The sequence below is a fragment of the Corythoichthys intestinalis genome, chromosome 17, assembly GCF_030265065.1.
Source record: "Corythoichthys intestinalis isolate RoL2023-P3 chromosome 17, ASM3026506v1, whole genome shotgun sequence".
In the NCBI taxonomy this organism is placed as follows: domain Eukaryota; kingdom Metazoa; phylum Chordata; class Actinopteri; order Syngnathiformes; family Syngnathidae; genus Corythoichthys; species Corythoichthys intestinalis.
The window spans coordinates 1106377-1133545 of record NC_080411.1 but is presented as its reverse complement, the minus strand read 5'-3'; the positions used below and the strand labels follow the sequence as shown (position 1 = coordinate 1133545).

At 39.6% G+C, this 27169-nt stretch overlaps 2 protein-coding genes across 4 annotated transcripts in view; one reads left to right on the top strand and one right to left on the bottom strand.

Moving 5' to 3' along the window:
- Positions 1-9576, bottom strand: part of jak2a (Janus kinase 2a) — a 48816-nt gene extending 39240 nt beyond the window's left edge. The window contains exon 1 of one of the 2 annotated variants that reach the window (XM_057818677.1): positions 9263-9576. The gene's annotated coding sequence lies outside the window, so the exon portion shown is untranslated. Of the gene's footprint in view, positions 1-2826; positions 3519-9262 lie in introns of those variants that run through there. The other variant, XM_057818678.1, reaches the window with a different exon arrangement.
- An 8841-nt stretch (positions 9577-18417) lies between these two features.
- Positions 18418-26037, top strand: LOC130905297 (uncharacterized). 2 transcript variants are annotated; one of them, XR_009061081.1, is made up of 3 exons: positions 18418-18664; positions 18985-25466; positions 25786-26037. XR_009061081.1 is itself a non-coding variant. In XM_057818538.1 (2 exons), the coding sequence occupies exon 2, from the start codon at positions 19202-19204 to the stop codon at positions 25070-25072; it is 5871 nt and encodes a 1956-aa protein (XP_057674521.1). In that variant the 5' UTR covers positions 18418-18664; positions 18985-19201; the 3' UTR covers positions 25073-26037. The 2 variants fall into 2 exon arrangements, 1 of the variants encoding a protein (XP_057674521.1); XM_057818538.1 differs by having other exon boundaries at positions 18985-26037.
- Positions 26038-27169: the final 1132 nt, after the last annotated feature.

The window sequence follows — 27169 nt, the reverse complement described above, 5'->3', positions numbered from 1 at the left end:
ATAGTATACTACTATATACAATAGTAGTATAATAATTATAATTATTCATTGCCAATCATATTTGTCGTAAAGTGTGTCATTTGAAACTGTAGGATCTGTATTCTGTAGTATTTACTCAACATATTATAATATTAATTTTGAAGTATGTGGGATTAACGCCATAAATCCTTATTTATATGACGAACATGACATGCTTTTATTTTGAAATGTTCACCGGAGGTATGTTTGCTAAACAGCTAACCGAAAACTTTACACTCCGTAAAAAAAAAGCATTATTCGTCATTGCTTGTGGTGTACCTAATAGATTTAACTTTTTTTCGTTAGCAAATGCTGTTAACCAGCTGTTGAGTGTTATTGTATGACTGATTGGAACTACACTGCATTGTTTCGCCACAGTCATGTATTTTATGTTCGGTGTGAAGAAGAAGAAAGTTAAAGGAGGCATTAGCTTCCTGTTCTCAACTTCTCCCTCACTGCACTTTGGCTCTCATGGAGAGCACGTATGCTCATGTGTTCGAAATAAACGATAGCCGATGTGCAAAGTAGCAAGAGAGCTGTAAAAATAGCGAGCTTAGTGGCGTGAAAAACGCAGGAGAGCTAAGTGAAGCTAACGAACAGCTAAGCGGAGCAAAGCGATGCTAAACGCCGCTAAACGAAGCTTAGCGACTGATACTCAGTCCGTCATCGTGGAACAGTCCATTGTAATGCGTGTGTGTGGGGGAGAGCAGAGCTAATATAAATGCAGCATTCAAATGGCTTTCTTTTTTGTTTTGTTATTTGTTTGTTTGGTTTGCTGACATAATTATACAGGAGGAATAGTTGGGGGTGCTGCTGGCTCCAGTGGCCCAAGCCCTTGCTCACTGGGGCAAGGGCAGCTGGTTGGGGGCCCACTACTGGTTGGGGGCCTAAGGCGATCGCCTACTTCGCCTGAATAGTAGATCCGCCTATGTGTGCAGGAGCTGTGTGTGAAAACAATTTCCTGTGTCGACTGACACGGAGATTACGAGGACATTTCGCGGGTCGCGTCCTAGTATCACATTTACGAACTCAGGAAAACACTCCTTACTCCTTGTTGTGTGTCACTGCTTACACCCCCCAAAACATTTATCACACAGCACACAGGCCAGTTCCACACTCATGTCTTATCAGGGCCTCCTTGGTTTACTGCTTTAGGTTCCTATTATCAGTCACAACACATTTTAACATTTACTACACACACATCTGCCTCTGAACATTTGGGCTTTCACTCATTTCTATGTCCTTCTTTTATTTAGACTGTAACTGCGACTTTGATAATATAGACTGCATGTTGTTGTTGTTGTTGTTGTTAACTCTAGTGTTCTGTTCCCATATACACTGCTGGCCAAAAGTATTGGAACCCCTGCAATTCTGTCAGATAATGCTCAATTTCTCCCAGAAAATGATTGACATTACATATGCTTTGGTAGTAATACCTTCATCTATTTTGCCTGCTATGAAAAAACACAAAAGAGAATAGGAAAAAAAAAATCATTACTTTTTTACACAAAACTCCAAAAATGGGCCGGACAAAAGTATGGGCACCCTCAGCCTAGTACTTGGTAGCACAACCTTTAGACAAAATAACTGCTAACAACCGCTTCAATTTGGACTAGGGTTGTTACGATCATGTTTTTTTGCTCCCGATCCGATCCCGATCGTTTTAGTTTGAGTATCTGCCGATCCGGATAGTTCCCGATCCGATTGCTTTTTTTTGCTCCCGATTCAATTCCAATCATTCCCGAAAATATTTCCCGATTACATACATTTTGGCAATCCATTAAGAAAAAAATGAATAAAACTCGGACGAGTATATACATTCAACATACAGTACATAAGTACTGTATTTGTTTATTATGACAATAAATCCTCAAGATGGCATTTACATGATTAACATTCTTTCTGTGAAAGGGATCCACGGATACAAAGACTTGCGACTTTGTATATTGTGACTAAATATTGCCATCTAGTGTATTTGTTGAGCTTTCAGCAAATGATACTGTAGCCATGCCCAAATGCATGATGGGAAGTGGAACCATGACTGTGCGTAGCGCTTCTCTGCATTGAGAAATAATATAAGGTGATAAGAAAAAGATCATTTGCTACCTTGCTTCCCTACATTGCTTCCCATGATATTTCTAATCGTAGGGAGAGGGATTGTAAGGCTTTAGCCAATAAAAAAGGCTCCAACGGCTGCCAAAATTCACTCTACTCATTTTACACTGCCTTTTATCTCTCTATATAGGTAAAACGGCGCCATAACAGATTGAGCGCCACAATGCGTGGGTGGGTCGTGCAGCGCATGCATTAATTGCGTTAAATATTTTAACGTGATACATTTTTTTAAAAAATTAATTACCGCCGTTATCGGGATAAATTTGATAACCCTACCTTAAGCCTAAACTAAAGATTCTGGATGAGTGTAACTTATTATGTTTGTAACGTTAAATACTTTTGGAAAACGATTTAATAAAAAAATTTTTTTTAAAGTATTTAAAAAAGGCATGGCCGATATTTTTTTGCCGATTCCGATACTTTGAAAATGACGTGATCAGACCCGATCGATAGGCATCATCTCTAATTTGGACATTCAGGGATGTAGTGTCTAAGGGGTGTACTCACTTTTGTTGTCAGGGGTTTAGATATTATTAGCTATATTTTGAATAATTTTGAGTGGAAAATAAATGAACTCCATTATTTAAGCTGCACACAGACTACTTTTCATTGTGTCAAAGTGTCATTTGGTCAGTGTTGTCCAATGAAAAAACTATACTTCTAGATCTGCAGAAATGCGAGGGGTGTACTCACTTTTGTGATCCACTGTACGTTGATCAGGACAGCTATGAAGGCCTTATTATACTTTCACTCGATCGTGTGAAAGGTCCAGCGACACGGAAAATGGTGGCCCATATTTGGAAATGCTGACATAGCAAAATATCAGGAAGTAAACAACGAGGCTTTTTCTAAACGAGCATTCTCAGAAGTCATTATTGTTGCACAAGAAAGCCAAGGCGTTTTTCAGTTTAAAGAGAAAGTGTAGAGCACAGAAACAGGGAAAAGGGTTCTAATCCTCTGAGCAGGAACACCAAGAGTTTGATCATGCTTAGTTTGGCTTAAAATGCTTGGAGAACTAGTTCAGGCATTCTCAAACGTCCCAGAAGTGATAACTCTACGGCACCACATTTATCAAGGCTTTCTCCAATGCCTGTAACCAATTGTGAATGTGAATATGTCCGCCAAGATAGCAGTAAATCGTTCCGCTAGCTCTAATATTTCAAGACGTGTTATCTGAATGCACAACACGTCACCAGTTTATTTCAATCATGTTGCAGTCTATAATTTTTACAACTTAAATTTACTTTGTTTCCCCCAGTGTTCATTTTCTCTCATTGTGGAAAAATTAAATATGGTTTGAATAGCTGCTACTTTTAATCAGCTACCTGAAGAGTACAAGCATGAAAATGGGTCAGGGGTAAAAAAGTGAGAAGGGTGTGGAGAAAATATGTTCCGGTACACTGTACAACTAGGGCTGTCTGAAACGGTTTTTCTCATGATTAGTCAGCCGACTATTTTTAAGATTAGTCGACTAATCTAATAGTCCCCCCCCCCCTTTTTTTTTTACTAATTTAGCAATGAAATTTTTGATGACGCTTATAAATTCACAAAAACAGTTTGGAACACTTAAATTCTTGATTCAAGTACAAATGAACACGCAAATAACAACAATAAATCGCAAATAAACAATGGGGTCAAATACTCATAGCATTAACTAGTGCAAAACAATGGAATGTAAACAGATTCAGAACACTGACTTCGCCTTTCCAACATGATTCAAAACAAATTTTAAGAAAATATCATGCATTAATATTATAGTATACTACTGTATATAATAGTAGAATAATAATTATTGCCAATGAGATTTGTCACAATGCAATTTCCTATGCTAAATCTGAATAAATACATTGAACACACACACACAAAATAATGTTAATAAGTTACACCTCTACTATATATGTCAGCAATATTTTGTACATTTTTTTTTTTTATGACAACAAATTATTTAGGGGGGCTTGAGAGTATTTGCCTAACAACACCACAGGCAAAAAGTGATTTCCATAATAAAGCAGAAGCAAAAACCATGAACTTGTGTGCATTAGATTACACACTAGCACAAATTTTAAACACATACAGTGGTGCAAATAAGTATTTATTCAACCACCAATTGTGCAAGTTTTCCTACTTGAAAAGATTAGAGAGGCCTGTAATTGTCAACATGGGTAAACCTCAACCATGAGAGACAGAATGTGGGGGGGAAAAAAAACAGAAAATCACATTGTTTGATTTTTAAAGAATTTATTTGCAAATCATGGTGGAAAATAAGTAATTGGTCACCTACAAACAAGATTTATGGCTGTCAAAGAGGTCTAACTTCTTCTAACGAGGTCTAACGGGGCTCCACACGTTACTTGTATTAATGGCACCTGTTTGAACTCATTATCGGTATAAAAGTCACCTGTCCACAACCTCAGTCAGTCACACTACACACTCCACTATGGCCAAGACCAAAGAGCTGTCAAAGGACACCAGAGACAAAATTGTAGACCTGCACTAGGCTGGGAAGACTGAATCTGCAATAGGTAAAACGCTTGGTGTACAGAAATCAACAGTGGGAGCAATTATTAGAAAATGGAAGGCATACAAGACCACTGATAATCCCCCTCGATCTGGGGCTCCATGCAAGATCTCACCCCGTGGCGTCAAAATGATAACAAGAACGGTGAGCAAAAATCCCAGAACCACACAGGGGGGACCTAGTGAATGACCTAAAGAGAGCTGGGACCACAGTAACAAAGGCTACTATCAGTAACACAATGCGCCGCCAGGGACTCAAATCCTGCACTGCCAGACATGTCCCCCTGCTGAAGAAAGTACACGTCCAGGCCCGTCTGCAGTTCGCTAGAGAGCATTTGGATGATCCAGAAGAACACTGGGAGAACGTGTTATAGTCAGATGAAACCAAAATAGAACTTTTTGGTAGAAACACAGGTTCTCGTGTTTGGAGGAGAAAGAATACTGAATTGCATCCGAAGAACACCAAACCCACTGTGAAACATGGGGGTGGAAACATCATGCTTTGGGCTGTTTTTCTGCAAAGGGACCAGGACAACTGATCTGTGTAAAGGAAAGAATGAATGGGGCCATGTTTCGAGAGATTTTGAGTGAAAATCTTCTTCCATCAGCAAGGGCATTGAAGATGAGACGTGGCTGGGTCTTTCAGCATGAAAATGATTCCAAACACACAGCCAGGGCAACAAAGGAGTGGCTTCGTAAGAAGCATTTCAAGGTCCTGGAGTGGCCTAGCCAGTTTCCAGATGTCAACCCAATAGAAAATCTGTGGAGGCAGCTGAAAGTCCGTGCTGCCCGACGACAGCCCCAAAACATCACTGCTCTAGAGGAGATCTGCATGGAGGAATGGGCCAAAATACCAGCAACAGTGTGTGAAAAGCTTGTGAAGAGTTACAGAAAACGTTTGGCCTCCGTTATTGCCAACAAGGGGTACATAACAAAGTATTGAGATGAACTTTTGGTATTGACCAAATACTTATTTTCCACCAGGATTTGCAAATAAATTCTTTAAAAATCAAACAATGTTATTTTCTGGGGGGGGGGTTCCCCACATTCTCTCTCTCATGGTTGAGGTTTACCCGTGTTGACAATTACAGGCCTAATATTTTCAAGTGGCAGAATTTGCACAATTAGTGGTTGACTAAATACCTATTTGCCCCACTGTATGCATAAATATGTTTTTAAAATTAAGTAAAACGATTAAAGGCTAAAGCAACATTGCATTGCAAATGCCGTGAAACACTTCAAGACATTGTTGTGATTAATTGCTATAGAGGCAGTCAGACATCTGGGCATTAATGACATCAGCAGCCACAACAAAGCGTCGCCATATTGAAAACGGGGCAAATGACGAGTCACAAGCAGTTGCTCTGTCGTGCATTGTAATACAAACGCGTTGAACTTTCGTCTTATTTGCGGTCCTTTTTCCATCGGAATGACTAAAAGTTGCTGTGTTGCTGGTTGTCACACAGAGTTCGGAGCCGCGTTTGAAGTTCTTCATTATTCCTCGTGAGAAGAAAACGATAAACAAATGGCTGATAGCAATTAGTCGAGGAACAGTAAAAGAAGACGGTTCCGTGGAGTATTCTCGCCTGTGGGAACCTAAATCCAAGCACATTTACGTTTGCAGCCGACATTTTATTACTGGTGAGTAAACTTTAATCAATTTTTGCCCCAATTAGCTGCTAGGACTCAATAGACTAGGCAGTGGTTATTATTACCGTAACCGGCAACTCGCAAAGCGTTATTTTTCTTTTGCCGTGAACTGCTCTGATTAGTCAATCGGTATATTATTGGCCTGGTGGGAATTGGTTATTTTGCCGTGGCGTGTTCACGGCTAAATAACGCTTGGAGGCGAATTACCGGTGTTCGGCCATTCCTTACTACGCGGCGAAACGTCCTACACAATGCTCAGCGCGCTTGCGCATCCATCCACACGCATGCGCACATCGGTTAGAAGCGGTGAGTACTCACTATTTTTGTCTTTATTTATTTAGAACCTTTTCACTGCCTCAAAGATTCTTTTTGCATGTATTACCCTCGCATAGTTTTAACAATTGTTTTTTTGTGTTAGCTTTGAAGCAGTTGACTACATTAGTCACATAGTGTATTTAAACCATCCTGATTTGATATAACTACATTTAAGTATTTTATGCAGGCATTTTTTGTACATTATTCCTGTATGAATTTAAACAAAACAAATTTAGAGCACACAGTAGTACTTTGTAGAGGTGTGCAAAATTTCCGTTTCTTAGATTATTCGCGATTCGGCCGTGGAAGATTCGAGAACGATTCACAAACAACCAAATTCCGATTATTGAAATATGCCAAGTAAAGCGGAAGTACAACACACTCAGCGCGCCGCGCGGTCTTCGGGACACAATGAGAGCGGAGCGAGAGTAGCTAAACATCATGCATCTCAATACCCGGCCCCTCGGGTAATGCCAATGCTCAACTCACGGCTCTAGCTCAACTAATGCAACGAGATAAAAAAAAACACAACGACATACCTGACTGCTGCCGAAAAGCTGCGACAAAGTACATCCACATAATGTTACAGTAGATATCATTTATATAGGACTAGATGCAATACAGATTCGGTAGCGTTAGCAGCACATCTACAAAAAGCTAGATGCGGGCGTTAGTAAGCGGCCGCCATCTTAAAGCAGTACACTTCCCTGCAAGGCTGTTGTAGCGAACCTTCCAAGCAAACCTAATTAACTTTTTATCTAAAATACTCCTAAATCGGTAAAATATTGACTTGAATCTATCTTTAAAATAGTTTAAAACTTTCACATGTCGAAAGTAGACAAAAGGGAAATTATGGAATAACGGGAGCAATTTTAACAACTTTAACGGTTGATTGACAACATTAAATTAATTGAATGTAGTTTAAAGCTGCAGATACAGAATGGGGACTGAAGTTCGTTCACATTTTTAGAATCACCTTAGATTCACGCCATATGTTCAATCGTTTTGGAATCGATTTGTTGGAGATATAATTTGGTCCAGGGTATGGACTATCCCCAACATGTTCCTGTTGACTAATAAGGTCAAAGAAGTCTTTTTCCAAATTATTCACAGATATTATCCTGCAAATCACTACGTGAAAAAATTCAAGAGGGACATTGACACAAACTGTTTGTTCTGTGGAGATCATCCAGAGACATTAAGCACCTTTTTTGGACTTGTTCTTTTTCCATCAAATTTTGGAAAGATTTTTGTAAGTTTGTTGACAGGAATCTACATGTGGACTTCAAGCTAAAATGGGAAAATGTCATTTTTTGTTTCTATAAAAAAAATCATGAATGAAGATATTTTTGTTATTAATCTACTTCTTTTGTCGGAATTCTACATCCACAAATGTAACTTCAGCGAACTGTTACCATTTTTTCCCTCACTTCCACAATGAAACGGTATGCTACATAAATCTGTTTTTTTTTTTTAAAAAAAAAAAATCAAAGAATAGGAAAGCAGAAAAAATAATTGATATTTGTGAAAAGCTACGACTTTTTTGTGAATAATTTCTTATACTGTAGTATTATTTTTTTTTCTCTGATGTGCAATGTTTGGAATGTTTATACCCCCTGGCATATTTGTGTTTGTATTCTTTTGTTTTTTGGTTTGTATTATTATTTTCTGTCTAGTTTGTGTTTGTATTGTTGTTTATTCTGTCGTGTTGTTGTTATTAAAAAAAAAGTGATTTGACTGCAATAGTCTGAAAATGTCTCACACTTAGAGTTTCAGCCACGCTGTACTAGTGCCTACATCTTAATGAATTATATGCAGCCTATTTTCTCACTCACTCACCAGACAAAAACAAGTCTTAGACGTGCGTGATATCATTAAAAAAATATTTTGATACCATGAAATGTCCTTTCGTCCATTACGTAACAATCCCGTTCCCTATTGGCTAACGTGGTATTAGATTGGAAATTTGTCCAATCGCAATCCCAAAGCAAAATCGGCGACCGGTGTTCTGCCAAAATATGCTACATCGGCGAAACGTCTACATTAGTCGAATTTGACACCTAAAGTACAACCGTGCGCTCTAAACTTGTTTTGTTTGGAGGCATACAGGAATAAGGTAGTAAAAAAAATGCCTGCAGAAAATACTTAAATGTAGTTATATCAAATAAGGACGGTTTAAACACACTACGTGACTAATGTGGTCAACTGCTTCAAAGCTAACACAAAAAAACACAATGGTTAAAAGTATGAGAGGGTAATACATGCAAAAAGTATCTTTGAGGCTGTGAAAAGGTTCTAAATAACTAAATAAAAACAAAAATAGTGAGTAATCGCCGCCTCTAACCGATGTGCGCATGCGTGTGAATGCATGCGCAAGCGCCCTGAGCATTGTGTAGGACGTTTCGCCGCGTAGTAAGGAATGGCCGAACACAGGTACGTCAAATATGTACGCGGAAGTTGGACTTCCGCAGTCAGTTTTGTTGTTGACGCGACTTTCGTCTTGTCACTTCGGGACTTCCCGTGTCTTATTTTCAATTCTTATGAAACCTGCAAACCTTTCGACCGGATTCAATAACCAATGACCAATTCTCCTAACTTTATATACACGCACGTCACATGCACAGACACAAACAAAAACAAGACTTACAGTGTGTTGTTGTCAAGTTGTCCTCACGACGGCGTAATGAGATGCGGTCAAGGTTTTGGCCGACGATGCTAAACAGCAAATATCTCCTCACAGCTAACGGTTCGCTCGACCGCTTTCGTTTTGAGAGCCCACAGTCAAAAAGGCCCGCCGCATCTTTGACCACCAAACCCAACAATAGTGTTCACCCGCCCGCACTCACTGGGCCAACTGTCAACTGTCAAGCAGACGATAATGAGAAAGAAGTGACCGAGAAGCCCCTCTCTTAAGACTGAAACTGTCTGAAACTACACTCGACCCCCCCCCCAGGAGTGGGAGTGACAGTCCACATTTGTGAGAGTGGCCAAGAACGGCCCCTGGGGGAATTTTCTTTCATAACAGGCAGACCGGGGAAATAAATTCACACTGAATGGGAAGTCTTCCACAATAATGCAAGTCATTTAAAAACTGTTTCCCACAATCGTATGGAGGTAAGTTTGTGTCTTTCATATTCAATCGAAAAAAAAAAAAAAAAAAAAGGTTGCTTCAAACTAAATATACATTTTCAATCAAAAGTCACTTTAATTAAAAAAAAATGCAAAAATACATTTGAAAAAAAAATGCATTTGAAAACTTTTTCTTTGAATCTTTTTTTATTGAAACAACTTTTTTTGATTGACGTAATGTAGTTTTGCGTTTGGACCACATTTTGGTTAGAACATTTGTGTCTATTATTCAATCAAAAAATAAGTTGCTTCAAACAAAAAAAAATATGTTTTCAAAAGAAAAATCACCTCAATCAAAAAAAAGTTTTTGAATGCGAAAAAATATTTGAAACCAGGGACGTTGCCGGGGGACACGGACACCCTCTGCCCACCCAAAGAAAACTGGATGTAGTACTAATGGCAGTCTGGGCACCGCGTATGGTATACCATTCATATAGTATTGATGTGTTCTAAGTTTTAACTTTTGCGTTGTTACCTCCTCTTTCACCTTAAAAAAAAATGAAATGAAATGTTGGTTTTGTTCCTAGGAGGCGCTACACACATTTACGCATATATATATTTTTTTCATAACATTTTATCAAAGTTTTCACCAGAGTTCACCTGGGTGTTGAGTTTGGTGAGTTTTGAAGCATTCTAAAGGGGTCAAATTGAGCTCAAAGGGGCTGCGGAACAAAGAATAACTATAATAATAAAAACCCAGGAACCACAATAGGTTACCTAAAAAAAACATTGTCACCTGCATGTCCATACTGTTCAGTTATGGATGTGTTGTAAGTCAAATAAAATCAAATCAACTTTTGTTTGGACCAAATCCCCACAACAGTTATCTCAAGGAGAAAACAAAACATGTTTTAAGGTGCAGTTAGTTGCCCTACGCTGGATTTTGACCTACTTGAGCATTGTAGCTTTTTTTTTTTTTTTTTTAACCCCCCCAGGTAAGACTAAGGCCCACCCACACCTGGCATCCTGGTAACACCACTGTTTGAGACTCAGAAATTCGCATTTGAACACTTAATTTTTCATTGAAGCGATCCTTTTTGTGTTTGGGCCATATAATGGGTAGGACATTTGTGTCTAAATCATTCAATCCCAATAAAAGTTGCTTCAATCAAAAAACTTTTTAATCAAAGAAAAAAATCATTTGCAAAAAATATTTTTCTTGACATATATATTAGGGCAGTCAAAATTATCGCGTTAACAGGCAGTAATGAATTTTTCTAATTAATCACGTTAAAATATTTCACGCAATTAACGCACATGCCCCGCTCAGACAGATTAAAATGATAGCAGAGTGTAATGTCCGCCTGTTGTTTTCTGGTGTTTGACACCCTCTGCTGGCGCTTGGGTCCAACTGATTTTATGTATTTCAGCACCATGAGTAAGAGGTGTAATTGTTGACATCGACAATGGCAAGCTATTAATTTTTTGATTGAAATTTTTACAGGTTTTAATAAAACAAACATTAAAAGGGTTTTAATATAGCATTTCTATAACTTGTACTAACATTTATCTTTTAAGAACTACAAGTCTTTCTATCCATGGATCGCTTTAACAGAATGTTAATAATGTTAATGCCATCTTGATTTATTGTTATAATAAACTAATACAGTACTTATGTACCGTATGTTGAATGTATATATCCGTCTTGTGTCTTATCTTTCCATTCCAACAATAATTTACAGAAAAATATGGCATATCATAGAGATGGTTTGAATTGCGATTAATTTTTAAGCTGTAATTAACTCGATTAAAAATTTTAATCATTTAACAGCCCTTTTATATATATATTTATATATTTTTTTTTCATTGAAGTGTCACTCCCTTTTTTGAATGGAAAAAGTTTTGAACGCACTTTTTTTTTGGAAGTGGAAAAAGTTTTGAAGGCTTTTTTTCCCCGATTGAATCATTTTGACACAAAGATCCAACTTCGCTGCTACTTCCGCCATGTTTGAGTGACAGGTGACTACGCCAATGGCATAAATCAAGCAAGAATAAAGGTTTCATTACCTTCACTGAGAATTTACAATGTAATCATGAGAAAAAAGAAAACGCACAAACGAGAAGCTGTCTTTTGGCCTCTACTGTATATGTGTGTTGGTGGGGTGTATGTAACTTCATTGTTTTCTCCACTTTTTAATTATTACTCTCCTACTTACCTTTAAAGTAAAGGACTCTCCCATTGCTCCTCTGCTTTGACTACAATAAAGGCAGTGGAGTGATTATTATTAGTGTATTATTATGACTATCCAATGATGATAATCATACGTGAATGAATGAATGCTCCTGGACTCATCTATGCATAAAGTGAAAAGCCCAGCTGATGCTCCTGTAGGAAGTCACCCAAAAGTAGTGGAAACAAGAGTGCACATTTAACTCATTTGCTCACAAAAACCTATACAGTAAGTTCTATTTTTAATTGTTTCAGTGTCCCAAAGACCTACGGTTCTTTTTTTTTTCCTTTTTTCCAAGAGACATCTCTAGGTTCTGATTCAATTTAGCTCCAAAGCTGAAAATCCATTTTAAAGCAATAAAACTGGCCACTGGATGGCAGTAGCGCATTTGGTAAGACCCGCAACCCAATTCAACGGCCACGAACGGCCAGGCCGCGCGGCATGGGAACCGGCGGAAGACGACCGAATGGAGAACAATCTCGAGGACGTCCGGGATGCCAGGCGCTGGATGACCGAGCAGAAGGACCGGAACCACCAGTGCAGCGGACGATGCCGTCGAGTCCGTGCTGCTCGCCGAGCAGACCCCGCAGAGACTCAAAAAAAAAATCCATCTTTATGAGACAGGCGGCGATGAGGGAAAAGTTTACCCGGCTGTTGCGGCAGCCACAACAGCGTTATGTGTAAATAAAATGTTACTTTGCTATCAAAAGCTCTATTCGTTTTGTTGTTTATGTTATTTTGTACAAGGAAAACATTCAGATGTTTGGGATGTAACTAAAGTAAAAAATAGCAGTGTTAAAGTCAAAATTATGTTTGAAATGTATGCTTTCACAAAAAGCTCAATTTCTCTGAGTTTTCATCAGAAATTGGAAAATTGCTCAAACTAAGCTATTTTCTAATGCTGATTTCTAAAGAATAGAAAAAGATATGAACTAACTTTTTTTCAGGGCTGTCAAAATTATCGCGTTAACGCGCGGTAATCTATTTTTTTAATTAATCCCATTACAATATTTGATGCGATTAACGCACATGCCCCGCTCAAACAGATAAAAATGACAGCACAATGCAATGTTACTTGTGTTTTTGGGAGTTTTGTTGCCCTCCGCTGGCGCTTGGGTGCGACTGATTTTATGGGCTGAAGAACCAATGAACATTGTGTAATTATTGACATCAACAGTGGCGGGCTACTAGTTTTTTTTTCTATTGAAAATTTAACAAATTTTATTAAAATGAAAACACGAAGAGGGGTTTTAGTAAAAAATGTAACTTGTACCAACATTTATCTTTTAAGAACTACAAGTCTTACTATCCATGGATCGCTTTAAGAGAATGTTAATAATGTTAATGCCATCTTGTTGATTTATTGTTATGATAAACAAATACAGTACTTCTGTACGGTATATTGAATGTATATATCCGTCTTGTGTCTTATCTTTCCATTCCAACAATAATTTACAGAAAAATATGGCATATTTTATAGATGGTTTGAATTACGATTAATTACAATGAATTAATTTTTAAGCTGTAATTAACTCGATTAAAGATTTTAACGTTTGACAGCCCTACTTTTTTTTCTGCTGAAAGCGGAGTCTAATCTTTCTTAATATAGCAATAGAACAGAGTTTTCTGTGGGCCTTGCATAATCAGTCAAAATCCAGTAAAACGGCCGGGAGTGAAGGGCCTGGCTTCGGTGAAAATGGCTGGGAGTGAATGAGTTGACCTTAATTAACCATTACTGAATGTTTTTTGGACCCTTATCGTAATGTTATGATCCATTTTAATTCTATTGGATTTAGGTCAGCCGAACGTGGGGGCCAGTCAATGTTATCAATTCTTTCTTCCTTTAGGAACTGTTGCATACTACAGCCACATGAAGTTGGGCATGTCATGGACCAGGAGGAACCCAGGTCCCTCTGCACAAGTGTAGCTTATGACAATGAGTCCAAGGATTTCATCCCATCAGCTCTACTGATGTTCTGTGAGTCCGTTCCATTACGCTGTTGGTCATTCATTGTCTCAGAATCCTGTCATTTTGTCCCATACTCATAGCACTCCCATTCGCCCCTTAGTATGCAGGATATTAAATAATTTGGCTCGGGCTCCAAATCTCAGTCTTTTTCAATCACCCTCACAGTCTGATTTTAAAACCATAACAGTCATACATAATTCTGATCGCTTACCCAGACACAGCAGTCGACCATTATGTGCGTCACTAAACAAAAGAATATATCCCTCCATCTCTGCTGTACCTGTCGCTCCTTCTGCTACCACCTCCTCAGATCACGTTTCAATTGTTACATCTCATGACTTTAAACCACGTCACGGACTCGGCCTATTACACCTCAGTATTAGAAGTTTGCTCCCAAAAATGGATTATATTAATGTCTTAGTTCATCAAACCTCGCCAGACATCCTCATTCTGTCTGAAACCTGGCTGTCTTCCAAAATATCGAATAATGAATTGAACATTGATGGTTATATTATTTTCAGGTGTGACCGAAAAGGCAAGGGAGGTGGAGTTTTAATCTATGTAAAGGATTGTCTCACTGTGCATAAACTGTCATCATCTGCTGTTCCTCAAAAATTTGAATACATTGCTCTGGATTTATGTTTTGGAAATAACACTCACGTAGTCATTACTGGTATATATCGCCCCCCCCCCCCCCCCCCCCCTCTGCTCATGTTGTCACTCTCGATGATATTGGTAAGATTCTCTCAAAATACATCCAATCAGAATGAATAATTATGGGTGATCTAAATTTGGATTGGCTGTCTGACAGCTCTAATAAATTAATTGTGCCACGAACTCAAATTTAAAAAACCCTCTCCATTCCACTTTAATTGATATCATTCTTACCAACAGACCTCATAATTACCCTGCATCTGGAGTTCTTCCACTTGACATCAGTGACCGTTGTCCCATTGTTTGCATCCGAAACACTAAAATGCCCAAATCCCATTCTCAGTTAATTTCCACACGAAACTACAAACATTTTAGTCTCCAGAACTTTATAACCGATCTGTCTGCCTCAAATATAAATAATGTATTCTCCATTACGGACCCGACTGTGGCACTGCAACATTTTTCACATTCTTTTAACATTATTGCTGACAGACATGCTCCCTTTAAACAACACAGAATTAAAAACAGATTCAATCCCTGGTTTTCCCCACAACTTGCAACTGTCATTTACAGCAGAGATAAGGCGTGGTCCAAGGCCAGATCCAGTGGCAAAGCAATGATCATAACGTTCCTCTAGACGGAGCCCTTAATTTGCAAATCAATTCTCAACCCAAATTTTCATTCTCCTTACTTCAAAGTTCTGATGTTTTTAAAATTTTGCGGAAAGGGAAGGCTTCCAAAAATGCTGGTGCAGACCATCTAGACCAGACATGTCCAAAGTCCGGCCCGGGGGCCAAATGCGGCCCCTGGTCAAATTTCATCCGGCCCCCAGCCTCTCTCATAAAATCAATAACGTCTGGCCCGCACAGACTTTAATAAATTGGTCAGCAGTACTACTACTAGCATATGAAGTAGCTTACACACAAATGCTGCTCCTCATTTATCCACTAGAAGGCAGGAGCACTCTAAACAACATTACCCCGTGTGACCCTTTACTCCCAATTTTCTGAAATGGCGACAATCAACACAAAAAAGAAAGTTAACTGTGACAGCTGACGCTTCAAGGATAGGTGGAAATTGGACTATTTCTTCACTAAAATACACAACAACTGTGTCTGCCTCATTTGCAAAGAGACAGTAGCTGTTTTTAAAGAATGTGAGGCAATATTACCAAACAAGACAGGCTGACACGTACGACAAGATTACAGAGAAGACACGCAGCGAGAAAGCAACTTGAAGCTAGTTTAATTTCAGAGCAGCAGTATTTCGCAAGAGCCCGAGAATCGAGAGAGAACACCACAAAGGCTAGTTGCGGGTTTGTTGAAATGTAATAAATAAAAAAAACAAAACACACAGAATGGCTTGCTAAAATTTGCTTAAATATATTGTTCTAAGTAAAGGACGGCAGCCAAGGTTGGCCCCCCACATTTTAACCACACCAAATCTGGCCCCCATTGCAAAAAGTTTGGACACCCCTGATCTAGACCCATATCTCCTTCAATTAAGTGCTCATTTTATCAGTCCATATTTAGCTCACATTCTTAACCAAACCCTTCTTTCCGGCATCATCCCTTCCCCTTGGAAAACTGCTACTGTAATCCCGCTACATAAAAATGGCGATATCTCTGACCTCAATAATTACTGTCCTATATCCAAGCTTCCGTTTTTATCCAAAATTCTTGAATCATTGATCAATTCGCAACTACGTTCTTTTATTGACTCATCTAACATACTTCAGCCGCAACAGTCTGGTTTTCGCCCAGGTCACAGTACAATTACAGCTACAGTTTCTGTCCTAAATAACATTGTCTCCTTTCTTGATAATAAACAGTTCTGTGCTGCTCTTTTCATTGATCTTTCAAAAGCATTCGATACCGTTGATCATAAAATTCTACTTCATAAACTGCAGGCCATAGGTTTAGATGTTAATGCCCTCAACTGGTTTAAATCCTACCTTACAGACAGAATTCAAACTGTTGCTGCTGACGGTGTTCAATCAAGTCCACTTACTATTAAAAATGGGGTGCCGCAGGGGTCTGTCCTTGGACCACTCCTTTTTACGTTATACTTTAATATTTTTCTTCCTAATCAATATTGCAATGTCCACTTTTTCGATGATGATTGTATTCTATATGCGCCCGGTTCTTCCCCATCTCTACCTCTGAGTCATTTACAGACGGCTTTTGATAGCCTACAAATATCTCTTCATAATCACTGATTAGTTTTAAATGCTGAAAAAACTAAATACAGTGCCTCGCAAAAGTATTCGGCCCCCTTGAACCTTGCAACCTTTCGCCACATTTCAGGCTTCAAACATAAAGATATAAAATTTTAATTTTTTTGTCCAGAATCAACAACAAGTGGGACACAATCGTGAAGTGGAACAACATTTATTGGATAATTTAAACTTTTTTAACAAATAAAAAACTGAAAAGTGGGGCGTGCAATATTATTCGGCCCCCTTGCGTTAATACTTTGTAGCGCCACCTTTTGCTCCAATTACAGCTGCAAGTCGCTTGGGTTATGTTTCTATCAGTTTTGCACATTGAGAGACTGACATTCTTGCCCATTCTTCCTTGCAAAACAGCTCGAGCTCAGTGAGGTTGGATGGAGAGTGTTTGTGAACAGCAGTCTTCAGCTCTTTCCACAGATTCTCCATTGGATTCAGGTCTGGACTTTGACTTGGCCATTCTAACACCTGGATACGTTTATTTTTGAACCATTCCATTGTAGATTTGGCTTTATGTTTTGGATCATTGTCCTGTTGGAAGATAAATCTCCGTCCCAGTCTCAGGTCTTGTGCAGATACCAACAGGTTTGTTCCTGTATTTGGCTGCATCCATCTTCCCGTCAATTTTAACCATATTCCCTGTCCCTGCTGAAGAAAAGCAGGCCCAAACCATGATGCTGCCACCACCATGTTTGACAGTGGGGATGGTGTGTTCAGGGTGATGAGCTGTGTTGCTTTTACGCCAAACATATCGTTTTGCATTGTGGCCAAAAAGTTCCATTTTGGTTTCATCTGACCAGAGCACCTACTTCCACATGTTTGGTGTGTCTCCCAGGTGGCTTGTGGCAAACTTTAAACGAGACTTTTTATGGATATCTTTGAGAAATGGCTTTCTTCTTGCCACTCTTCCATAAAGGCCCGATTTGTGCAGTGTACGACTGATTGCTGTCCTATGGACAGACTCTCCCACCTCAGCTGTAGATCTCTACAGTTCATCCAGAGTGATCATGGGCCTCTTGGCTGCATCTCTGATCCGTTTTCTCCTCGTTTGAGAAGAAAGTTTGGAAGGACGGCCGGGTCTTGGTAGATTTGCAGTGGTCTGATGCTCCTTCCATTTCAATATGATGGCTTGCACAGTGCTCCTTGAGATGTTTAAAGCTTGGGAAATCTTTTTGTATCCAAATCCGGCTTTAAACTTCTCCACAACAGTATCTCGGACCTGCCTGGTGTGTTCCTTGGTTTTCATAATGCTCTCTGCACTTTAAACAGAACCCTGAGACTATCACAGAGCTGGTGCATTTATACGGAGACTTGATTACACACAGGTGGATTCTATTTATCATCATCGGTCATTTAGGACAACATTGGATCATTCAGAGATCCTCACTGAACTTCTGGAGTGAGTTTGCTGCACTGAAAGTAAAGGGGCCGAATAATATTGCACGCCCCAGTTTTCAGTTTTTTATCTGTTAAAAAAGTTGAAATTATCCAATAAATGTTGTTCCACTTCACGATTGTGTCCCACTTGTTGTTGAGTCTTGACAAAAAAATTAAATTTCATATCTTTATGTTTGAAGCCTGAAATGTGGGGAAAGGTTGCAAGATTCAAGGGGGCGAATACTTTTTCAAGGCACTGTATGTAAATGACCTTGTTCATTATTTCACATATTTGTAATTCATTTCCGTTTTTGAGATTTCATGCTTTTATTTTGAAAGGGCAAAGGAAGGCAGAATGCCGTAAAATGTAGCAACTGCTGAAAAGTCTAAGGAAGTAGGCAAAAACGGCGCGCTGACGAGAAGGCATAGACGTGCGTCGCCCTCACGGTGAAAATAAGAACCAAAACAGTTGTTTTTAACTGCTAAAAGTTCTTAGCGCCTGGTTGGTGAGGGAACAAGGTTCGTATTCAGGGTTTCATTTTGTAAATATGTTCATTATATTTCGCTAAGTGTAACATCTGTAGTCTGTCTGAGTGTAGTATTGCAGTTCATTTTTTGTACACCAGAGGGTGCTGTCGCCTCACTAAATAATGATGTTTCATTGACAATGGGCCTATAAATGCCATCAGTATTGTGAGTAATGATAATTGAAATGTTTATTTTATGTTATGGTTTAATTTATGTTATAGAAAAAAAATATATAAAAGGTTTAAACGGAAAAAGGTAAAAAGTTATTGTTAATTTCTAATTGTGTTTTTTTTTATTTGTGTACATCGTAGCTCTTACGGTGTGTTTACATAAAAGACGGAATAAAGGTTGTAAACCATCAGTTGAAGAGACCATCATTCCAATCGGGACGCTACAGTAAGAGCTTGACCCAAGCTGAGGAACGCTACAGCCACTCTCAGCTCCAAGATCCCAGTAAGGTTCCAGCTTCACAGCTCCAATCAAGGTCAACGGGGATCTGATGGTCAACAGCGTCGCTCTATCCTCAATATGGAAGCATCTGAAAGGAAAGCAGAGCACACGGAGGATCTCCAGGTCCACATAGAAGAGGAATCTTCACGCTCTGTTCGTCAAAGGAGACCAACAGAAAAGATGCAGGCGTATCTGGAGGAAGAGTCACTTAAAAAGGAAAAACAGCTTCATAAGGTTTATGATGAGTGGAAGAAACAAGTGCGCACCACACGTGAGCAATTGAAAGAAGACATATCAGACATTCAAATAGCTTCTCTCATGGACAATGTAGAAAAGGAAAGTGACTGTGTCATTAAGTTATATGAGGAAATCAGGGACCATATTACTCCCTCCAGTGACACAAGAAGACGTGTAGATGCATGTGAAGCAGTCACAAGAGACCTTATCAAGGTTGCACACGAAAGGCTCTCAGGCATTGATGACTATGATCGTGATAACGTAAAAATATGTCTTCGTAAACTTCTCAAACCAGACTATGCACAGTCTATTTACAGTTCTTCCGGCACCATGTCCAGCAAACGCTCCAGCTCCAGTAAGTCATATTCGTCCAAGTCAATGGTGGCTGTAAGGAGAGCAGACGCTGCAGCAGAGTTAGCAGCCAAAGAAGTGGAGTATGAGGTGTTATTAGAGGAAGAAAAACAAAAGGAAAAAATTCAGCTTTTGGAAGAAAAACAAAGAAAAGAACTACAAGCCCAAAAACGTGAATTAGAACGAATAAAGGCCGAACGGGAAATAAAGTCTGCTCGAGCTCGACTACGGACATATGATCAAGAAATGAAAAGTGAAAGCAGTGATAGTAGTGATTGCAGTGTTCACATTGCTAAAGATGTAAGTGGTGAAGTCCATCGGCCCTCCACAGATTCTGCTCCTAGTCAGGTTCCTGTAAGCAATATGGTGTCCACTTCACTTCAACAATCTGACATTCATTACTTAGCACAAGCTATACAGGACAGCATCACCATGAACAGACTGCCAACACCAGAACCCTCCATATTCACCGGTGACCCAATACAGTTCATTGAGTGGAAAGCTTCATTTACTGCACTCATTGATAAAAAGAGCATCTCACCTGCTGACAAATTGCATTACTTGAAGAAATATGTAGGAGGCTCAGCTCGAAAGAGCCTTGATGGCATTTTTTATAGAAATGACAGTGACGCATACAAGAACGCATGGGAACGCCTCAACCAACGTTATGGACATTCATTTGTCATACAAAAGGCATTCAGAGAAAGGCTAGCAAAATGGCCTAAAATACAAACAAAGGACTCAACAGGATTTAGGGCATTTGCCGATTTCATTCAAGCATGTCAAGAAGCTATGCCCCACATTGAAGGATTAAATATTTTGAACGACTGTCAAGAAAATCAAAAACTTGTTCAAAGGTTGCCAGATTGGGCAGCAGCAAGATGGAATCGTCAAGCTACTCAATTCATGAAGGAAAGAGGGAAATTTCCAAAATTAAAGGACTTTGCTGAGTTCATGTCGGCTGAAGCAGAAATCTTGTGTAACCCAATCACATCATTTCATGCTCTCCACTCTACAGACGTCACCACGATGAGTGGTAAAAGTTACCAAAGGGAAAAAAGACCAATCTCCAGCGTTCTCCACACGCAGGCTGTAACAGAGACTGAAAATATAAAACAGAGGTCAAATGTCAAACCACCATGCTTCGTTTGTCAAGACAAAGGACACATAATTCACAGTTGTCCACAGTTTAAAGGCAAATCACTTAATGAAAGGAAGACGTACATAAAGGAGAAAAAGCTTTGTTATGGTTGTCTTAAACCCGGACACTGTGCAAAAGACTGTCGTTACAGACTTGTATGTGAAGTGTGCAACAAAAGGCACCCAACTTGTCTGCATGACTTCAGTTACGATAAATCAGCCACAAGTTCAATGCAGAACAACACAGAACAGACAGCAACTACACTGTCTCTCAATGCAGAATCCAATGAACAATGTGTCAGTACTTCGATGATTGTGCCAGTATGGGTTTCTTCAGAGCAGCACTCAAGTATGGAAAGGTTAGTGTATGCACTCTTAGATACCCAGAGTGACACAGTGTTCATTGACCGAGATGTGTCTAACAGTCTTCAGACAAAGTCCACTCCAATACGGTTAAAGCTCACTACAATGCTTGGTAAGGATGCTGTGGTGCCAAGTGAACGTGTTTCAGGCCTCAAAGTTAGAGGCTACAACTCCTCAGAAACGATCGAACTCCCTCCTGCTTACACTAAGGACTGTATACCAGTGAACCGCTCCCACATTCCTACTTGTGAAACGGCAAGGCATTGGAATCACCTCAAGGAACTAGTGAATGAGATTCCATCACAGTTGGAGTGTGAAGTTGGTTTGTTAATAGGCTATAGTTGTTCTAAGGCACTGGCTCCAAGGCAGGTAATTTTAGGAGAAGAGAAAGAACCCTTTGCAGTCCGCACAGCATTAGGCTGGAGTATTGTAGGCCCCACGTCATTCCACAATGACACTCTGAACATGTCCACTGTGTGCCACAGAGTTGCAATTAAAGAGCTCCCCCTAGTGACTCCGGCTGAAGCACTCAAGGTTCTCGAGTCTGACTTCAAAGATGACAACAAGGACAATAAGGTCGCGTCTCAAGACGACATTCTCTTTCTGAACACATTGAAGGAAGGCATTTACAAAAACAAACAAGGGCATTATGAAATGCCACTCCCATTTAAGGAAAGACCGTACTTACCGGACAATAAGCAAATGGCTACTGTGCGACTTGAAAACCTCAAAACCAAGCTGTCAAAGGATCAAAGGTACAAAGAGCAATATGTTCAGTTCATGAGTGAAATCATAGAAAGGAATGAGGCAGAAGAAGTGCACAGTGAAGCAAAAGAAGGAGAAAAGTGGTATATTCCCCACCATGGGATATATCATCCCCAAAAACCAAACAAACTCAGAGTGGTCTTTGACGCATCAGCAAAATATAAAGGTAACAGTCTCAATGATCATTTGCTCTCAGGCCCTGATTTGCTGAATAATCTAAATGGAATTCTCATCAGATTCAGAAGGCATCAAGTTGCATTGTTATGTGACATTGAAAAAATGTTCCACCAATTTCATGTGTATGATGGAGACAGAGACTATTTCAGATTTCTTTGGTGGAAAAATGGCAACCTGAACACTGAACCCCAAGAGTTCAGAATGAAAGTTCACCTTTTTGGTGCCACCTCCTCACCAGGTTGTGCCAATTACGGCTTAAAGCATCTTGCTAAAGAAAACGAGACACAGTTTCCCCTTGGTGCACAGTTCATAATGAAGGATTTCTACGTGGACGATGGTGTATCAAGTACGGCAAGCATCAAGGAAGCTATTCAGCTCGCACAGGAGGCTCGATCACTCTGCGCAGCAGGCGGCCTCAGACTGCACAAGTTCGTAAGTAACGAGCAAACGGTGTTGGAAAGCATTCCAGCTTCTGAACGTGCCGTACCACAGCAAGCATGTGACCTAGCGTTTAATGACTTTAACTTTGAAAGAGCACTAGGCATACACTGGCACATTGAATCGGACACACTCAGGTTTCGCTTTCACCCCAATGACCAACCTACTACAAGGCGTGGCGTGCTATCCATGGTTGCATCGCTCTACGACCCACTGGGATTCATCTCCCCCTTTGTACTGACAGGAAAACGGGTTCTCCAAGAGACGTGCAAACAAAGCATTGGCTGGGATGATCCTCTTCCCAGTGAACTCGAGACTGTGTGGGATAAATGGAAATGCGACTTAGAGAACTTGGAAAAAATAAAAATTCCTCGTTGTTATGTTCCTAAAGACTTTGGCCAAATAGTGAAAACAGAACTGCACCATTTTTCTGATGCAAGCTCATATGGTTATGGTCAATGTTCATATTTGAGACATGTAAGCAAAGATGATAATGTGCATTGTGCTTTGGTTACAGCAAAGACCAGAGTTGCTCCTATTAAGGTAATCACGATTCCAAGACTCGAACTTACAGCTGCTGTTGTCTCCATTACTGTGAGTAACATGTTAAAAGATGAGCTTGGATTGACACAGGTTGATGAGTATTTTTGGACGGACTCTAAAGTAGTTTTAGGCTACATCAATAACGAAGCACGACGTTTTCACACATTTGTCTCCAACAGAGTTCAAAAAATAAGGCTCAACAGTTCTCCTCAGCAGTGGAGATATGTACCCTCAGAGCAAAACCCTGCGGACATTGCTTCCAGAGGCTCAAGTGCAAGTGAGCTCATCACCTCAGACTGGTTCAAAGGGCCACAGTTTCTATGGGACAAAGAAATACCTCCAGCTGCAGACATTGACACAGAAGTACCACTCGGAGATCCAGAAGTAAAAAAGGTACATGCGCTGAACACACTCAAAACAGAAACCAAAGGATTGACGGACAAGCTAAGAAAGTTTTCCTCATGGTACAAAATCACTCAAGTCATTGCTCGACTTATTCGCTGTGCCAAGGGAAATAAAACAACTGGTCACAGCACAGTACAAGAAAGACAGAATGCAGAATGTGTTATTATAAGGGATATACAAGCAAGTGAATATGCCAATGAAATAAAGATGCTAGAAAATGGAAAGGCACTTCCTCACAACAGCAAACTGTTTCACATGGACACATTTCTTGATAAGGATGGACTCCTTAAGGTGGGAGGAAGGCTTAGGCATGCAACGTGCTCCTCCATAGTGAAACATCCTGTAATCGTTCCAAAGAATCACCATGTCACTCAACTGATAATTGCTCATTTCCACAGTAAAGTGCAACACCAAGGGAAAGGACTGACAATAAATGAGATCAGATCCAATGGATTTTGGATTCCTGGCATAAACAAGGCAGTAGCAACCTTTGTGCACCAATGTGTAAAATGTCGCAGACTGCGAAGAGGCACAGAGGAACAGAAAATGTCTGATCTTCCAACACAGCGGTTAGATTCAACTCCACCGTTTACGTTTTGTGGAATGGACTGTTTCGGTCCCTTTCAAACTAAGCAAGCTCGCAAAGTGCACAAGCGTTATGGACTTCTTTTTACATGCCTTTGTTGTAGAGCAGTGCATATAGAAATGTTAGATGACCTAACCACTGACGCCTTCATCAATGCACTTCGCTGTTTCATAGCTCTAAGAGGAGCAGTCAGTGAGATAAGATGTGATCAAGGAAGTAACTTTGTCGGAGCTAAAAACGAACTACAGGAAGCTTTAAAACAGATGGATACAGAGCGCATCGTCACATTTCTTGCTGAGAAACAGTGTGATTTCAGAATGCACACTCCTCATTCCAGCCATACCGGAGGTGTTTGGGAAAGACAGATAAGGACTATTCGCAATATTCTGCGCTCAACAGCATCAGTTTCATCAGGCAGAATGGACGACGCTTCCCTCAGGACATTCTTCTATGAGGCAATGGCAATCGTGAACAGCAGACCGCTAACAGTGGACACTCTCAGCGACCCAAACAGCCCTGCGCCATTGACCCCAAATCACTTGTTGACTATGAAGTCCAAAGCAGCCCTGCCTCCTCCAGGTAAATTCATCAGAGAGGATATCTATGCACGAAAGAGGTGGCGGCAGGTGCAGTACTTGTCAGAACAGTTTTGGTCACGTTGGAAAAGGGAATATCTATCCAACATCGCAACAAGGCAGAAATGGCACACTCCCAGGAGAAACCTAAAAGTTGGAGATGTTGTCATGGAGAAGATGGATGATTTGCCTCGCAATGAATGGAGATTAGCATGCGTAACGGACACTACAACTGACAAAGATGGACTTGTAAGAAAAGTAAAGATTCGTTTTGGAGAAAGAAAGACTGAGAAAGGACAAAGTTCCGGAAAACTTTCCATTGTGGAACGCCCAGTGCAGAAACTGGTTCTGCTCCTAGAGACTCTTTAACGATATGTACAGTTCAATGTTTATTCTTCATCTTGTTGTGTGTTTTGCAGATGTTAAAGGTTATGGGTCATTTCATCATTAGGAAATCATTATCGGTCAGTATAGTTATCAGCCAATGCTAATGATTTGGTGGGAGTGTAAATGACCTTGTTCATTATTTCACATATTTGTAATTCATTTCCGTTTTTGAGATTTCATGCTTTTATTTTGAAAGGGCAAAGGAAGGCAGAATGCCGTAAAATGTAGCAACTGCTGAAAAGTCTAAGGAAGTAGGCAAAAACGGCGCGCTGACGAGAAGGCATAGACGTGCGTCGCCCTCACGGTGAAAATAAGAACCAAAACAGTTGTTTTTAACTGCTAAAAGTTCTTAGCGCCTGGTTGGTGAGGGAACAAGGTTCGTATTCAGGGTTTCATTTTGTAAATATGTTCATTATATTTCGCTAAGTGTAACATCTGTAGTCTGTCTGAGTGTAGTATTGCAGTTCATTTTTTGTACACCAGAGGGTGCTGTCGCCTCACTAAATAATGATGTTTCATTGACAATGGGCCTATAAATGCCATCAGTATTGTGAGTAATGATAATTGAAATGTTTATTTTATGTTATGGTTTAATTTATGTTATAGAAAAAAATATATAAAAGGTTTAAACGGAAAAAGGTAAAAAGTTATTGTTAATTTCTAATTGTGTTTTTTTTTATTTGTGTACATCGTAGCTCTTACGGTGTGTTTACATAAAAGACGGAATAAAGGTTGTAAACCATCAGTTGAAGAGACCATCATTCCAATCGGGACGCTACACTGTATATACACAAGTGTTAACAACAAGCATAATAAAGCGCCATCCGCTTCCACCGATATTTATTATTTATTTTATTCCACGGTCGGCATGGAGGTTTCCCCAGCTGCTGCAGTTATCTGAGTCTGACGATGATGAGTCACTTCAATATGCGTATGCACGGACTCATTTATCCGTTCAATTGGCTGACATACTGACATGTGATCAGCAGAGATAGTTAGCTCTGATGGGTTCAAATGGTCATGTGTTCTGGAATAGCAAAAAACAAAAAAAAACAAAAAAAAAAAAGCTTGTTGAATTGATGCGACAAAAAAAGGGCAATGCAACATAAAATGGATCAAATCCTTAAGAGCAACAAAAGAGTTGAGGAGGCTTACTTATCATATTTAGTTTTATTTGCTCTGATGGGGAGGTTCAGGACATCTTAGCTGTCAATGTGCACTTTGGACTTACATTTGTTCATTTATGTTAGGCTACTTATTCATTTCCTTATGATTTAAAAAAAGTGAAATGTTTGCGCAATATTCCAAATATATTCCATTTCACTCTCTATAATATAAGTAATTTGTGTTTATTTTTCTAAATGTATGTTACTTATATCTTTATTATATATATATATATATATATATATATAAGAGGAAATGTTTACATTAACTTCAATTTTATTATACATCCTATGTGTTATGAACGGCAAGCCGTTGATGTGGATCCCAAACACAGACCAGAAGATCAGGTAGAGTGAATGCTTGTATTTAATAAGTACAACAAAGGGAGCACGCTGGAAAACACGAGTGTAACAAATTACAACTAAGAGAGCACGCTAGAAAACACGAGTATAATAAATTACAACTAAGAGAGCACGCAAGAAAGGCGCGAATATAACAGAGTACAAAATCCTAACTACAAAGTCCAAAAGAGCAAAAACGTAAAAATGATCAAACCAGACCACGACCGTAGAATGTCGGGAAGCACGAAGAACGACGATGAGAACACAGCGGTAAGCAAGGCAGGTAGCAAGCAATAGTCCGACACTAGCAGATGGTGACAGGCTTCCTTAAATATTGAGCTTTCCTAATCAAGCACAGGTGTGTTGTGTTACCCCGCCAGTCTGGCTCAATCAGGAGCTGAATAAAGAAAAAACAGTTGAGAACACACAAACATGACACTATGTTCTTAAGTAGTTAATATTGAGATTTGGCATAAAGTATGTGAGGAAATGAGGGAAAATAAAAATTAGGGGATGAAGGTCGGAGTTATTGCTGTTTTTGTTAACTTTTATTTTGCAAATCATTGAAAAATAC